Below are 15,195 nucleotides of genomic sequence, written 5' to 3' on the forward strand. Positions count from 1 at the left end.
AAGGTTTTTGACTATTGCTGTTAATTCTTTTCAAAGTTGAAAAATTATGCTTAACTTTTTGGAGTACCAAAACTCACCCAAATAAGGCCGTTGGCGAAAAAATTTTATGAATCCGCTCAATTAATCTTTCACAGCAGAATTTCATGGTAACAAAATTTGTTGTCCCGGCGTCAGTTATCCCTCCTCTTTTTCTTCTTCTTATTATTATTATTATTCTTTTGGTGAAAGGTACAAGTGCTCGTCACATACTTTCGGACGACAATAATAATCTCAACAGTCTTGATTGAGATGGAGATAGGAAAGGGATTAAACTGACTCAAGGGGATAATGGGTTGTGACTTGTGAAAGGGGAGGGGTGGCGAGTAGCGTAATTACTGATCTGTTTTGGGTGCTCAATGAAATTGTCCACAACATCAAGAGAGGTTTTGAAATTATCCCTTTATTTCATTTGTTTGGATAGTGGTTTTTTTTTTTTAGTTGCATCATGAATTCATTTTTTTAATCTCTCTTTTTTTAAAAAAAATTTTTCCAACTACTTATTTATCTAGTCTCATATAACCCAGATCCTAAAAAAGTGCTGCACCATTATTTTAAATTTTTTCTAATTAATTTTCTATATACATTTTACAAAAAGGTGCTATAGTTCTATTTTTAGTTAATAGAATATATACCGATTTTTAATAGTCTAACATTTTAGAAATAATAGCAGTTCAATTAACATTGGAATGGAGTTAGATGATTTTATCCTTTTAGGAAAGAGATTTAGATGATTTTGAATAGGATCAGAATTTTGATAACCGTGGATTTAGTACACACAAAGGACTCTAATTCGTGGTAATTCCAGATGACTGGGGGTGGCCTGAGGCTAGTAGTTTAGCGGTAGTATTTGTAGCATCTTCGTTTTGATGGCTATTTGCACAGTTGGCTTACTTGTAGTGAGGCATGTCAATAGGTGGAATTTTACCCAAATCCAATCCAATACACTTGAGTGAGGTTTGAGTTTTATTTGTCAAATTCAAATCCAAATCCTGTAAGAAAGTTATGAGTTTGGATAAAGTTTGATTTTTTATGACTTATACCCAAATCCAAATCCAAATCAAACTCTACCCAAAATTCATATATATATATATATATATATATATATATATATATATATATATATATATATATATTAAATTAAACTTATATAGACTAACAGTACATACACTATCACGATTAGAGAGATGTCACATATGTAAAATTTAGATTTTAAATTTAAAATAAATTAGTTGTCATATATCTAATGGTGATAGCACATACATTGTCAGTGCATAAAATATCTATATATATATAAATTTTTAATATATTGTCAATGTATAATTTTTTTTAATATTAGCAGATTTAGATCATGCTACATAACATGAATTCAAATTTGAGATTTAAATCATGCATATGTGGCATATATTTAAAATTGTTAGTGTAAAAAAAATCACTATACTGTTACTGCATAAAAAGTTAATCCATATATATATACATACCTACATGCATACATACATACATACATACATATATAAAAAGTGTAGTGATTTTTTTTACACTAAAAACTTTGAATATATGCATATATGCATTATTTGAATTTCAAATTTGAATTTATGTGTGTGTGTGTATATATATATATATATATATATATATATATGATTAATTTTCTATACACTCACAACACATATACTTTTATCATTAGATGCGTGACACATAATTTGAATTTAAATTTGAAATCCAAATTTTGCATATGTATTATTCATCAAACCATGGGTAATGTGTATACTATTAGTGTGTGTGTGTGTGTGTATATATATATCAATAAATTTATAAAATATGGATGTACATAAAGTCTTAAAAATAAATAGAAATAGTTGATAATAGTTCTTTGAGTTTATAATATTGCATTCAACTTTTTAACTGTTAATTTTGTTATTTGAAAATAAAAATTGGATGGTATTAATGTTATTTTTAAATTTTATATATTTTTAAAATATTTTTATTTTAGTTCTTCACTATATGTTCAGAAAAATACTCATGAATACTCATTGAATATCCAAATTTATAATCCGGGTCTGAGTTTATTTTTTTAGACTCATAAAGATTTGGACATGGGTTTGGATCTGACTAACAATTTAATCAACCTACACAATTCGAATTTGTGTAATATATTAATTGAAAAATCGAAGAATCGGCATCTGTGATTAATTATGTTATGTAGTTACGACTTAAGCAAGAGTTGGGTGGCCTCCCTTTCTTTGCCCGCCGAGCAATTAACCGACGTTCATGAGTAGCATAGTATTTGACGCGGAAATCAAAAGAGAAAGTGCAAGCTGGTAGGTACTGGTAGTATTTGTTGTAAAGAAAGCTGCCCTTACGAAACAGGAAAGCAGCCAACGCTCCTGACGGTTATTTCCACTGGTGACTGGGCCCGCCTTCTTCTTCTTCTTCTTCTTCTTTTCCCCTTTCCAATTCCTTCGTAAACTCCGCCGTAAATGCAAAACAAAAACAAAGAGACACGTTCCCAATTTCCCACCCCCCTTCGCCTTTTTATTTCTCAGCCCCAATTTCCCTCTCTCTTTCTCTCTCAATTGCGAGATCATCTCTTTCTCCTCTCTTAGACGCACATCTAGCAACTCACATTCGATCTTCAGCCCCTCTCTCTCTCTCCAAGAGACCGTCTCTGCATTCCCCATTCGCTTTCCTCTCAAACCCAGAACGCACATACCTATGCATACATATATACTTATATAGTCCATCAACGAAGAACAAAGAAACAAAGCAATTGCCCATAGGACGAAATAAAAAGAGCAGAGAGTCCGTTCCTATTTCCCCACCATGGCTGCTACGGCTTTTTCCGCTTCCAAATTCACGCAATCTTTCTCTCTCAATTCCACCAGATCTGTCGACAGACCCCCCCTCTTCCCTGCTTCTCATCCCCTTAAAACCACTCCCTCCTCTTTTCTCGGGTCCACCCGCAAGCTCTCCCTCTCCAGTCCCTCATCCTCCACCTCTCGCCGCCGCCGCCGCCGCCCCAGCCGTTCCCCTGCCGTCGTTGCCGTCTCCGAGGTTGTCAAGGAGAAGAAGTCTAAATCCAACGTTTCCCTCTCCAATCCGGTTCCTATTCTCAACCCTCGTCTATCTATTTCTATCCTGGTCCTGTTTTTGTGACATGACTTGCAATGCGGTATTATTTTTCCATATCAATTGGTACTAGTATTCATTCAGGTACTTGTAATGTGGATTTATTGTTACATATCAACTGCTACTAGTATAAAGTCAGGTACTTGTAATGTGGTTTAATTTTTCAATATCACCTGGTACTAGCACTAATTCAGGTAGGGTGGGCTGTGGGGGATGCCGCCCTCTGTCTCTTCACTCGATTAAAACAGAAATGAAAACGAAACAAATTCAGCTGTAAATATAAATAATACGGATGTACCTTCCTGATTGTTATTGTTTGGTGGTGGTGCAGTTGATTACCAATGAAGAAGGATTGGAATTGTACGAGGACATGGTTCTTGGAAGATCCTTTGAGGACATGTGCGCCCAGATGTACTATAGAGGCAAAATGTTCGGCTTCGTGCACTTGTACAATGGCCAAGAAGCTGTCTCCACCGGCTTCATTAAGCTTCTGAAGCAGGAAGATTGTGTCGTTAGCACCTACAGAGATCACGTCCATGCCTTGAGCAAAGGGGTCCCTGCTCGTGCTGTCATGAGCGAGCTTTTTGGTAAAACCACTGGCTGCTGCAGGGGCCAGGGTGGCTCCATGCACATGTTCTCCAAGGAGCACAACCTTCTCGGCGGCTTCGCCTTTATTGGCGAAGGCATCCCTGTTGCCACCGGGGCTGCCTTCACCAGCAAATACAGGAGGGAGGTCTTGAAGGAGGCTGATTGTGATCATGTCACTCTGGCCTTCTTTGGCGATGGCACTTGTAACAACGGCCAGTTCTTTGAGTGTTTGAACATGGCTGCGCTCTGGAAACTCCCCATAGTGTTTGTTGTCGAGAACAATTTGTGGGCCATTGGGATGTCCCACTTGAGGGCTACCTCAGACCCCGAAATTTGGAAGAAAGGCCCTGCCTTTGGTATGCCTGGTGTTCATGTAGATGGAATGGATGTTTTGAAGGTTAGAGAGGTGGCCAAGGAGGCAATTGGTAGGGCCAGGAGAGGTGAAGGCCCTACTTTGGTTGAATGCGAGACTTATAGGTTTAGAGGACATTCATTGGCAGATCCGGATGAGCTTCGTGACCCTGGTGAGATCTTCATTTGGCTTGTGTCTTCTTTTCTTTTGGCACATTCTATATATGAGTATTCATTTTTAAAAACTTGTAGTAGTAAATTTGTTTAGGTCCTGTTCACGGTCAAATATTTCTGTGTTCATAATGTCTGTGGAGGTCTAGCCTGGATACAACTTAATTAGGGGTTGCTTAGTATAGTCCTGAAGTAAACTGTTATTGTTTTGTCTAATTTTAGGTTTGGAGATTTGTATAAACACAGTCCATTAACCTGCCCCTTTTTGTATAATTGGGCCTGAGGAATAATAGGTAAGCTATGATGATTTTGGGATTTTTATGGTGTCAAAGTGATAACTTACAATACCAATTGTATGTGATTTTGTTGCCAAAATGCAAGGGCATTTCTATCGGTTGGCATGGTGATCTATAGTTTGCATGTTTGTGCTGCTCTATAGTTTGCATGTTTCTTATCTTCCATAGAAGAGGACGTCTCAGCATAATTATTTTCCCTGGCTGATAGGGTTCTTGTTAGTGAAATTTATATTTTCAGGTGAACTTATATACTTGGGCCCCGAATTTGTGTACCTGTGCTAAATGAATAGACTTTCGTTCAGCGATCATCTGGGAAAGAGCTTTAGATAACATGTTAGTTAGGAATTCAGTGGTGCCTTCCACTGCTGTCATTTAAAGAAATTAGCAATTAATAGGAAACCAGAAATTAGAAGTAACTAGTAAGGGGCTAAATGAATAGATTCTCGGTCAGCGATCATCTTGGAAAGAGCTTTAGATGAATTGATAGTTAGGAATTGAGAAGTGCCTTCCGCTGCTGTCATTTAAAGAAATTAGCAACTAAAAGGAAACCATAAATTAGAACTAGTAAGGGTATGCTTGGTTCAGACTGCAGAAGCAATTAGTTTCGTACATAAAAAATTAGTATGGGTTGTGGGTGGTAAAAATTCATAAGGATGGGTAGTTCCATATCAAATCAATTTGTTTCTTTTTCTTAATAATTTTTTAACTCAATTGAAACCAACTATTGCAGAAGATCTCGTACCAACAGATCTTAAAACCAATTTTGAGCTTCAAGTGGGACTTCGTTTACTTTTTGATGCATCTTTGTTTCTGGACTCTTGATATTGAACATCAAGCACAAAACAGTAGGAGATCAGCGATAGTTTGAGGAGGGTGGAGATGAGCAATGGCTGAAAAGGGAGAAGAGGGGAGGGTCATCAGTGAAAAATGATCAGCAATGGTGGGTTGGATTGAGCAGTAAGAGATAGGTGTAGAAGGGAGATTGGTAGTGGTGAGTTGATTCCCATTGTTTCCAACAAAGCACCCCCTAATTGTCATTTCACCTAGCTAATTCAAATATGAACTGCTTTGGAGGTGATAGTACTTGTTTGATGCATCTTTGTTTCTGACATGGGTTGGTTGGACTTTGGCATTGTCAATGTTCAATTAGGATAGTGCAGATTACAGTTTGGGATGAAAATATCCTGGTTTGGGGCATGAGATACTTCTTACAGATAAAGATAGGGCAAATTTCTGCAAGATAAAGTTGTTAGGAATCTGTCTGCATCTGTCTGGAGGCCATTAGGTGGTTTCCAGTTTTTGTGAACTGTTTTACACATTTCCATGTCTACTTGGTCACTTCCTGGTAGCTTCATTGTAGAAGAACTGATTCTCCTGCACCTCAGATTGTCTTCATTTCTTGTCAATACTAAATAGATTGTAATTAAAATTGTTTCCATTACAGCTGAGAAGGCTCGCTATGCTTCTCGAGATCCCATCTCTGCCTTGAAAAAATACATGTTTGAAAACAATCTGGCGAGTGAAGCAGAGTTGAAGGCTATAGACAAGAAGATTGATGAGTTGGTCGAAGATGCTGTAGAATTTGCTGACGAGAGCCCTCTTCCAGCTCGCAGTCAGCTGCTGGAGAATGTATTTGCTGACCCAAGAGGCTTTGGAATTGGACCTGATGGGAGGTACAGATGTGAGGACCCAAAATTCACTGAAGGCACTGCTCAGGTCTAAACTCTTTTTGCTGAAATATTAGCCCAGAGTAGTTTGATGACAGCATGATTATGTCTAGCAATAACTGAAAACAATCATAAGCTTATTTGTCATTTGTATTATTAGTGTTGCTTACATGAGAAGCATTTTTTTTGTTTGGGCCACTGTTTCAATTTTGTCTTACCTCTAATATCTCTCTAGTGGTACCGCCTTGTTGATTGGATCGATGTATGTTGGGAATGACAAAGGCTAAGGGACCTAGTTTCCACTTTGAGCTTTCTACATATAGTCATTGTTTACCTCTAATAACATAAACTATATAATTTCTCTGGTTTAGGTTTATATTCTTATAGACTCCAGAAAATTGTAAGCAAGTTCACTTCTTTACAGAAGGAGGGGTGGTTCTGGTGATTTTTAGGGTGCCTTTCAAGGTTCCAATTGCATGGGTGATTTTAACAGTGAATCAAATATCATACACATTGGGACTGTATTGGACATTTTCTTCCAGAAGTTCAATATTGTTCGATGGACTCTTCTTCTTTACCCTTTAGTTCAAGGCTTTTAAAAATACGCTTGAAAGAAAAACAAAACCTGACTAGCATTGACATTTGAACCATCCCAGAACGATTGATAAGGTAAAATACACTGGATCAATTGATAATTTTTAGTCTTCCAAAACTCAGTAGTACCGTACGCATGCATTCTAAAGCTGTGCTTGGAAATGAGAAAGAATGAATGAAGCACGTGGAGAGAATCAAAGTAGTCTCCAAGGGGGATAATTCAAAGTTTTAATCACAGCATCAGTCACCCAAAGTTTAAACTTTGCTCTAACTGTGGCGTATATATAGCCGTGTCAAATGTGTTTCTTGCTGTAACAGTTTGGTACAGCTCTTGGTGTTGCTTGCACCACTTCAAAGCATTCTCTAGTTTTTCTCCGGTCCAAAAGTAGATTAGATTGGAGATCCACTTTTACCCGGCAACAATGGGCAAAAGCACCAGGCGGCTGTCATACAACCGGAACCTTTCCCCCCTGCGCCACCAAAAGGATGAAATTAGTAAATAAATAAATTGTTCAGCAGCATGACAGTTGGATCCTCTCCTTTTACAGCCAAGCGATGAGTCAATTCACTTACAGTACACACTTCACACACACACACGCACGCAAAAAAAGAAAAAGAAAAAGAAAAAGAAGTTGACCTTTCCAATCATCCGTACATCCCGGGTATGCGACTGGCCCACTACTGTATCTTCGCACTGATATTTCAGTCGATTTGTGAAGTAGCGCATCTTATCTTATGGACCTACTATGGAAACTTTGATTTGGGGGTTTTTTGTTTTCTTCCCTTTTTACGTATTGTTTAATTGATAATGCCAGTCAGCCATCACTGAACACAGGATGGTCCACCCTCCACTAAGCCACTATACAAAACATAAGAACCACAGAAGCATTGACCGTTTGTCAATACGCTAATATCAATGACCGAATGAATTACCAAAAGAGAACAAGAAAATTGAATCCCCTTTTTTGATCCTTTCCTTTCCAGCCTTTCATTGGTGTGTCGGCGTTGGCTGCATCTATTCTAGTAGAGATTGGAGAGAGAATTTGAACGAACCTTGCTCGAAACATCCCACCGACGACAACCCCTCCTCGAATAACTACGCTGTCCCCCCCCCCCTCCCCCCGGCCCGGCGGGGATAAACCTATATAACTTCACTTTCTCTAATATTCTTCCCGCTTTGTGTCGGCAACCACCGTCCCAGCTTCGGGACCGGCCTTAAGATTCAAGAAACGAAGACCACAACAATGAACCGTGTTTCTTTAGTTGAGTATCATTGTATATACCTAAATATATAGTTGCCTGCCCTCCTCGACCTCGTCGCATCATGTATGATATGACATAGCAGTAGTAAGTAATATATACAGGAGTGCTATCATATACAAGTACTAGTGGAATTATATATATATATATATATGTATGGGGAACTGCGTGTTTAAAGGTTTTGGAGAGGTTGAACACATGGTCAAAGTGGTGACCTCAAATGGTGGAGTCATGGAACTCTACGCCCCCATAACAGCGGAGTGCATTACCAACGAGTTCCCCGGCCACGGCATCTTTCGGAGTCGAGATGATCAAGACCCCTTCTTGTTGTCGCCGCCTCTACACCATAAAGAAGAGCTTCGTGCTGGAAAGTTGTACTATCTCCTCCCTCTCAACAACAACAGCAGTACCAGTAATATTACTACCAATAATCACGTACGACAGCAACAAGAAGAATACTTACTAGAAGATTCTGCTGCAAGAAGCTGCAGCAGTAAGTTGAGTAGTACTAGTCAGCAATCAACGGGTGCGGCCGCAGCGACTACTTACCGTATGTCCTTGGATAACCATGGGAAAGTGTCGAAGCGATCCTCAGAAGGAGCAGAGGTGTTCCCCAGGTACAACAGCAGTGGAGTTTGGAAGGTAAGGTTGGTGATCAACCCTGAGCAACTTTCAGAAATTTTGTCGCAGGAGGCCCGCACTGAGGCACTCATCGAAAGTGTTAGAACGGTGGCCAAGAATGGTACTACTACTACTTGTACAACGTCTGGGGTTTCCTCCATTGACCGCTCACAATTTATGAGATGAATGCAGTGGTTTGTGATTAATGAATTCAACTAGTACCAAGTTTTTTTCTTGATGATATATCGTGGATAGCTCTTCATCACCTAATTATTTCAACAAGTTCTCTCCCCTTTTCTTTCCAAAAAACTACTAGTAGCGTACACCAGTCCGATTATTCTATCCTTTTGAAGATTGAAGAACATGTAAGATGAGTCTTTTTGCTTTTAACCAATCATTCTGTCCTTTCGATACTCTGTGTGTGTGTGTGTTTTTTTTTTTTTTTTTCTTGGGGTGGGGTGGGGTGGGGGAATTGAGCGTCAGCCTGAAGAGTGCAAGACCAAATAAAGCTCAATGTACATTATGCACCGGCATGCGGATGAAGGAGCATTACTACAAGAAATCATAAGACCGACTTCTTTAGTGCTCCAGGAGGAGTTCTGAGTATTCTCTATCTAATTGTAGTTTTTTCCTTCTCTTCTGCTTTTATGCCATGGTCTTGTCTCAATAACGTAGTAGTCTAGCTCTGTTCGGATTGGATAATTTTTGTTGTAATATTCTTCTCCAACCATAATTTATATTTTCTGAATTACCTTTTTTATCTTACATATATATATATACACACATGTATATCACATCAAATACCAAAAATTAAGGAAACTAGCATTGAAAGTCAAGAAATAAGTATCTAGAAATACAAAATCAGTACTTTCTAAGAGAAAAATATGTATTCCCTTCTCATTCAGTCCACTAGCTAGTGCTTGGTTTTTTTTTTTGGCATTGCCGATTATAAAGTAGAGAGTGATAGAGAAGGGGAAATGAAGAGAATGTTTTTTTTTTTTTTTTTTTTTCATCACAGTGGATATCTGGGGCCAAGGACTGGTTACCGTACGCCCCAACTAATCCCACTGCGTGACCGCGAGAGGCTGCCCAACATCATCGGTCAATGTTAACGACTGGGATTCGATCCTTGGTTGGTGGCTCTCACCCAACTGGGCTACAACCACCGGACCAAACCCAGACTGGGCAAGAGAATGTTGTATTAGATAAAATTATATGTTTACAAGTACATGAGGTGTCTTATATAGGTATGGTAAGATATGATAAATGTAATGATTGTGATAGTTGGTAGATGTTGTAAATACATGAGATTGGTGGATGGTAGAATTGAATACACTAGATACAAGATAGAATATCACAATTCATTCCGTCATTTTTCATAGAAAAATTACTGTAGCGATTTGATGTATGTGAGGGAAAAAGGTAATAGGAAAATGTGATCACGGAAAACGACGTAATTTTTCGACGGAAAACGGCAATCCAAACAAGGTTAGTATAGAAAACTCTAAAAATATGAGTTAGTTAGTAGTTATATTTACATATAAGAGCCGAAATTTTGCAGTGCGATAATGCATACAATACATCTAAAACATGTGTTAGAATATCATTCCAAACAGAAACGGGAGGATGTAACAACCTTGTTGCGTGTGCTTAATGTCATAGATTTCACTCGTTGTCGATGGATCTAAGATTGATCAAATGATCCGCGAGCACTAAAAATACCGGACGCTTCTACCATGCACAAGGGATTCTCCTGCTCATGATGATTGATGGACGGAACCAGTAGAAGTTTAAGGACCAAGCATGGGATCCACTTAGATGATTGTGGGACATGAATCAGAAGGACGACGGTGTCAAATAAACATATACGATGGGCATCGATGTAACGCTCAATTCCGGGAACTAAACTAAACATCAGGACACTGAAAAAAAAAAATTAGCATTTGTGGATACAATGTAAGTTTCGTAGAAACCAATCCGGATATTGAGAGGAGTATATGTCATTAAGGTAGGGTAATTGGAGAGAATTTTCTCTCCATTACATTTAAATAAATATCATTATAATACTATTTTTGAAAATCAAAACCATCCCTATTATATTTTTTTCAATTGTTTAAAGCATATACAAAATTGAAATTAAATTTATTAAATTTTGCCTATAGATCAAACTTTAAAACCTTTATCATATTTTGACCCATTTTGCACTATCAATTTTTTTTTTTTTTTTTTTGCAAATTGAATAATAAATTATTCATAAATGAGTTTGATATTTAAGCATATTGATCTACTCTTGGAAACAAAATTATGCACACAAGCAGATTATTATGGAAATTTTAAGTAGTATAACTATTAAAAAAATGGATAGGTAAATGGAGAAAAAAAAAAGTAGTAATTGAGAGGATCTCAGTAATGGTATTAGTAGCCAAAGACCACCATAGTAAGGGCAGTGGGATACTGGGATCCATTAAAACCTGTATATGTATATATATATATTACTATATTGTTAAATGGCCAAAATACTCTATATTTGTTGGATAAAATCAAGTATCTGTGTCTAATTTTTTGGAGGCCAAGGTAAACGAAAAGCACGAGACGCCCGAAATAGAGGTTTATGCCAAATTTCGGTTGGAGACCTGCGTCCAACCGATAAGTTATGTTATCGGTTAAAAGGTATTGTTATGTTAAAAGGTATTGTCCTCTTCCCTTATTCTTCTTACTGTGCAGTGCACAGACGATTCAGCTTTGCACTATAGATGAATCCCACTCAATTGCAGGTGGCGATCGACATCAAGGTTGGAACACGCAACGTACGTCTGCCTCTAGTTTCATAGTAGTATTAAGCAACTGATCCCATTTGAGTTCGGTGATGGGTTTGTTGTAGCTTGACTACTCCCTAACCGTAAAACTGTTTATTGTGATCCATCCATGTGTTCCGCGATTTTAATGAAAGTGATCAGTAGTTTTTACCATAAAACTCGAGTTGGTTACTTTGATTCAATCTCGGATTACCCATTTTAACACGTTTATGTCTGTCGAACAGTATACTTGTTGCTGTTGAATGTGTAAAGTCAGCAATTTTGGTGCATTGGAACTAAAACTAATGAAACTGCACCAAAAACATTCAAGTTGGTTGCAGACCCAGGTGATTGAACTCAATGGTTCGAGTTAACCACTGACAGGGAAAAACTTTTTATTAACACGCATGATCACATTTCTTTCCTTTTTTTTTCCCCCTTGCATATCACATAGTTATGTGAATAATCTAATTAAACTTGCTTCCATATAATACAGTGCCTGTAGCAAGGAATAAAATCCTTTCGACAAAACACCACCCATCTAGCTAAGACGGCAATGAGTCCCACCACTGGACGTCCTAGGTTGGGCTCAAGCGCTCCCGGCAGCCCAAAACAAATGGATTTGCAGCAAAGAAGAGCCTTTGGCAGGAACCCCGGCGGAGCCTATAAGTAGCATCAAAGGTGCTATAATCCTTGTTTTCGGTCCCCGATCTTTGAATAATATGGCATTTTCTTCGTAGGCAGCAGCGACATTAAGGTTGAGCCACACCATTGGCTCTTGTAGTAGCATGGACGAGGGCTTTGTCTCGATGCACAAGCAAAATGGATAACTGAGGGGACCTCAACCAACTCCTTAGCCCATTTCTCGGTCCAACTACTCCAATGCTCGCGTAGTTGGTCCCTTGCAATCAAATGAACGCCTGACAAGGTAACCTGAAACATAGATTTCAAAAAGGAAAGTGCTCTTAATAGGATTCATGTAACTTATGCTGGCTAACACAAGAAGGTGCTAGGCCTAGGCCTGTCAACGGAGGAGGGGCAGGAACGTAATCGTTCCTGAAGATTTATGATCAAGATTTGGTCAAAAAAAATATAAGGTTCAGATTGTATCTTGTATATCGTATTTTATATTATGTGTGGGATTCACAAAATTTTGTTTTATAATTACAAGTTGTTAAAAATGAAGTACCGTGTGTGTATACAAAGTTACAAGTCGTGCATTTTGCACAAAATCTCCAGAAACGGTTGCCCTGTCGAACTGTCAACACCAAGCTACCCCTACATGAGAGGATAGCTTCTAGACCTAGTTCCCTAGGCTTCTCTCTCTCCGTCAGTAGTATAAATATCTCCCATCTTACGCCGCTAAGATGGACAACCCCACTTCGTGCCTTGTTCCTTGCTGTGTTTTTAAACTTGAATTGGACCGATCGAACCGGAAGTCGGTCAAGTGTCCGGTCTGAGTTATTCTTCAAAATCGGAAGACTAAAAATCCGGTCAAATCCGGTTTGGTCGAGAAAAAATCGGAAAAACCGGTTCAACCAAAGATTTTTTTTTAAAAAAGGTCAAACTTTTTCAATATTATGTTTTGACCCCTAAATTGTTAAAACTTATTAATATATCTCAAATATTTCATACTTTATAAATGTTGTCCTAAAATTTGATGTTATTTTTCAATCAAATCCATAATTTTAATTCTAAACTTGTTAATGTTCATTAAATAATATAAATTGCTACTTGATTGTTCTAATTTCTTTGTATTTTCTTGTTAAATATATTTGAAACATCAAATATATATGAATATACCTTTATTAATATTAACATACTTTTAGATATTTTATATACAATATTTTAATTTTTAAATAATTTTTATTTATGACATCATCTGGTTCAACTCCGATCGAATCCATTGACCCCTGAGCTCGGCCGAATCGATACCCGGTCCGAGTCTGAAAACATAGGTTCCTTGTTATGTTGCAGGCCTCGACTCAAGCTGTATATTGGCTCGCACAATAATGATGAGAGATCTGAATTTAGAGTGCAATGTCATGATTATAACAACAATCCCCGACAAAAAGTTCGCCCTAACTATAAAATGCGCATCGTCAAAATTTCAATGAGATTGGGCATTGCTAATTGCTATTGCTGGATGTCTATAACGAATCCGAGGCGATGACGACTTCCTTTTTTTTTCCCTTTTTTCTGGATAAATTACACTTATACCTCCACTAGTTTTGCACTTTTTCACATAACTCTCATATATTTTCAAAAATTGTACATCATTTGGCCTAAATCGCATAGTGACAAAACCTGCCTTCTGAAACGGAGTCAACGAAAATATCAATTTCAAGTATTTCTTAACCACTTATGGTTTGTGTAGGTTTCAAAAATCACAAAATAGTTATGTGTAAAATCACTAAGCTACAGAGGGTACAAATGTAATTGATAATATTGTATTAATATCTTAACTACTTCAATCACTTTAAATTCTAAACAAGAGAAATTTTGACATTTCAGTTACATGTATTAGAGGCGACCATATTCGTCTCTTTAATACTTTAATTCAAAACCATGATAAAATCATATACAGCATTTGAGGGTTATGCAGAAAGTGCAAAATCACTGTAGAGAAGTGTAATTTATATTTTTTTCCCTGTTGTTGGTTAAGCTTTGCTTCATTTTATTGATTGGCAAGCAAAGGTGGAGTTAAATGCTCCTGAGGGTGGACAAATGCTCCCCTCCCCCTTGATTTGGACATTGGACGTGATCGTGATTTGGACCCTGAATATGGTCATGTTGTAGATGGATTAATGATTATAGTCCTATTATATGCCGACAGTTTGCAGTCGTTGAATTCATCACCATCACCTTCTTTCCACTTCCAACCTCTTCTCCGTAGGAAGGACCGCAGCCTGGCTGTTACAACCTGAAAAAAAAAAAAAAAGAAGAAAACTTGAGTAACATGATTACCAAATAGGCAAATACTGGTAAGTTTTAAGTAAAGTACTTCTGTCATTGCAGCCATGCACAATTAGCTCAACTTTAACATGTTCATTTGTTTGCCAGAATAGTCATGAATCCTAGATAGCATCATCAAAAAAAAAATTTATGTAGTAGATAGATCGATATAGAAGGGTGTTTAATGTTTCAATATCCAAGGGTATAGTTATCTAAATTAGAACTAGTGTTACTGTGTTTGAGTCCTACTCCCAATGTAAGTGCTTAATTGGTGATCAAAACTAGAACTACTGTTATTGTGTTTGACTCTTACTCTCAATGTAAGTAATGTAAGTATCGTGTTGGTGAATGATCTATAAGAACCAGCGATTTATATTTTTTTGAATGCATGCACTAACACATGGTGATGAGCGGAGCTGAATTAATCCACCCACATCTTTTTCCTGTAACAAAAATAATAAAATTATTGATTTGACTCATATAAAACCATTTTTTCGGAGAGGTGTTCGTTCCGCCGGTTGCATGTAGAACAAATAGTATATGGACAAGTGTATAAAGTTACAGAAGATTAACAACATTACTTCCACTTATTATCGTCAAGTGATTGCTGAATCCCGTATGCTTGTCTTTGCTAAACTTACAAGCCAAATATTTTGAGCTTTTCTTCCCCTCACCACACCCTTTTATTAGGCTCACAATTTGAGTTCAGAGTAAGAGAACTTCTAGTATATGTCT

General features: G+C 37.6%; 2 protein-coding genes and 1 long non-coding RNA gene across 3 annotated transcripts; 2 read left to right on the forward strand and 1 right to left on the reverse strand.

Annotated features, from left to right (window-relative positions):
• Positions 1-2,359: 2,359 nt before the first annotated feature.
• On the forward strand, positions 2,360-6,426 carry LOC113728221 (pyruvate dehydrogenase E1 component subunit alpha-3, chloroplastic). The gene is made up of 3 exons (XM_027252783.2): positions 2,360-3,135; positions 3,494-4,274; positions 6,013-6,426. Exons 1-3 carry the CDS (start codon positions 2,857-2,859, stop codon positions 6,288-6,290), a joined length of 1,338 nt encoding a protein of 445 aa, XP_027108584.1. The 5' UTR covers positions 2,360-2,856; the 3' UTR covers positions 6,291-6,426.
• A 416-nt stretch (positions 6,427-6,842) lies between these two features.
• LOC140037146 (uncharacterized) lies at positions 6,843-7,939 on the reverse strand. Its single transcript, XR_011841088.1, has 2 exons — positions 7,467-7,939; positions 6,843-7,299 (listed from the first exon to the last, which is right to left on the reverse strand). It is a non-coding gene; the product is annotated as an uncharacterized lncRNA (long non-coding RNA).
• Positions 7,940-8,245: 306 nt separating this feature from the next.
• On the forward strand, positions 8,246-8,896 carry LOC140036475 (uncharacterized). The gene has a single exon (XM_072077916.1). It carries the CDS (start codon positions 8,246-8,248, stop codon positions 8,894-8,896), a length of 651 nt encoding a protein of 216 aa, XP_071934017.1.
• Positions 8,897-15,195: the final 6,299 nt, after the last annotated feature.

This window comes from Coffea arabica, chromosome 2e, assembly GCF_036785885.1.
Source record: "Coffea arabica cultivar ET-39 chromosome 2e, Coffea Arabica ET-39 HiFi, whole genome shotgun sequence".
Taxonomy (NCBI): Eukaryota; Viridiplantae; Streptophyta; class Magnoliopsida; order Gentianales; family Rubiaceae; genus Coffea; species Coffea arabica.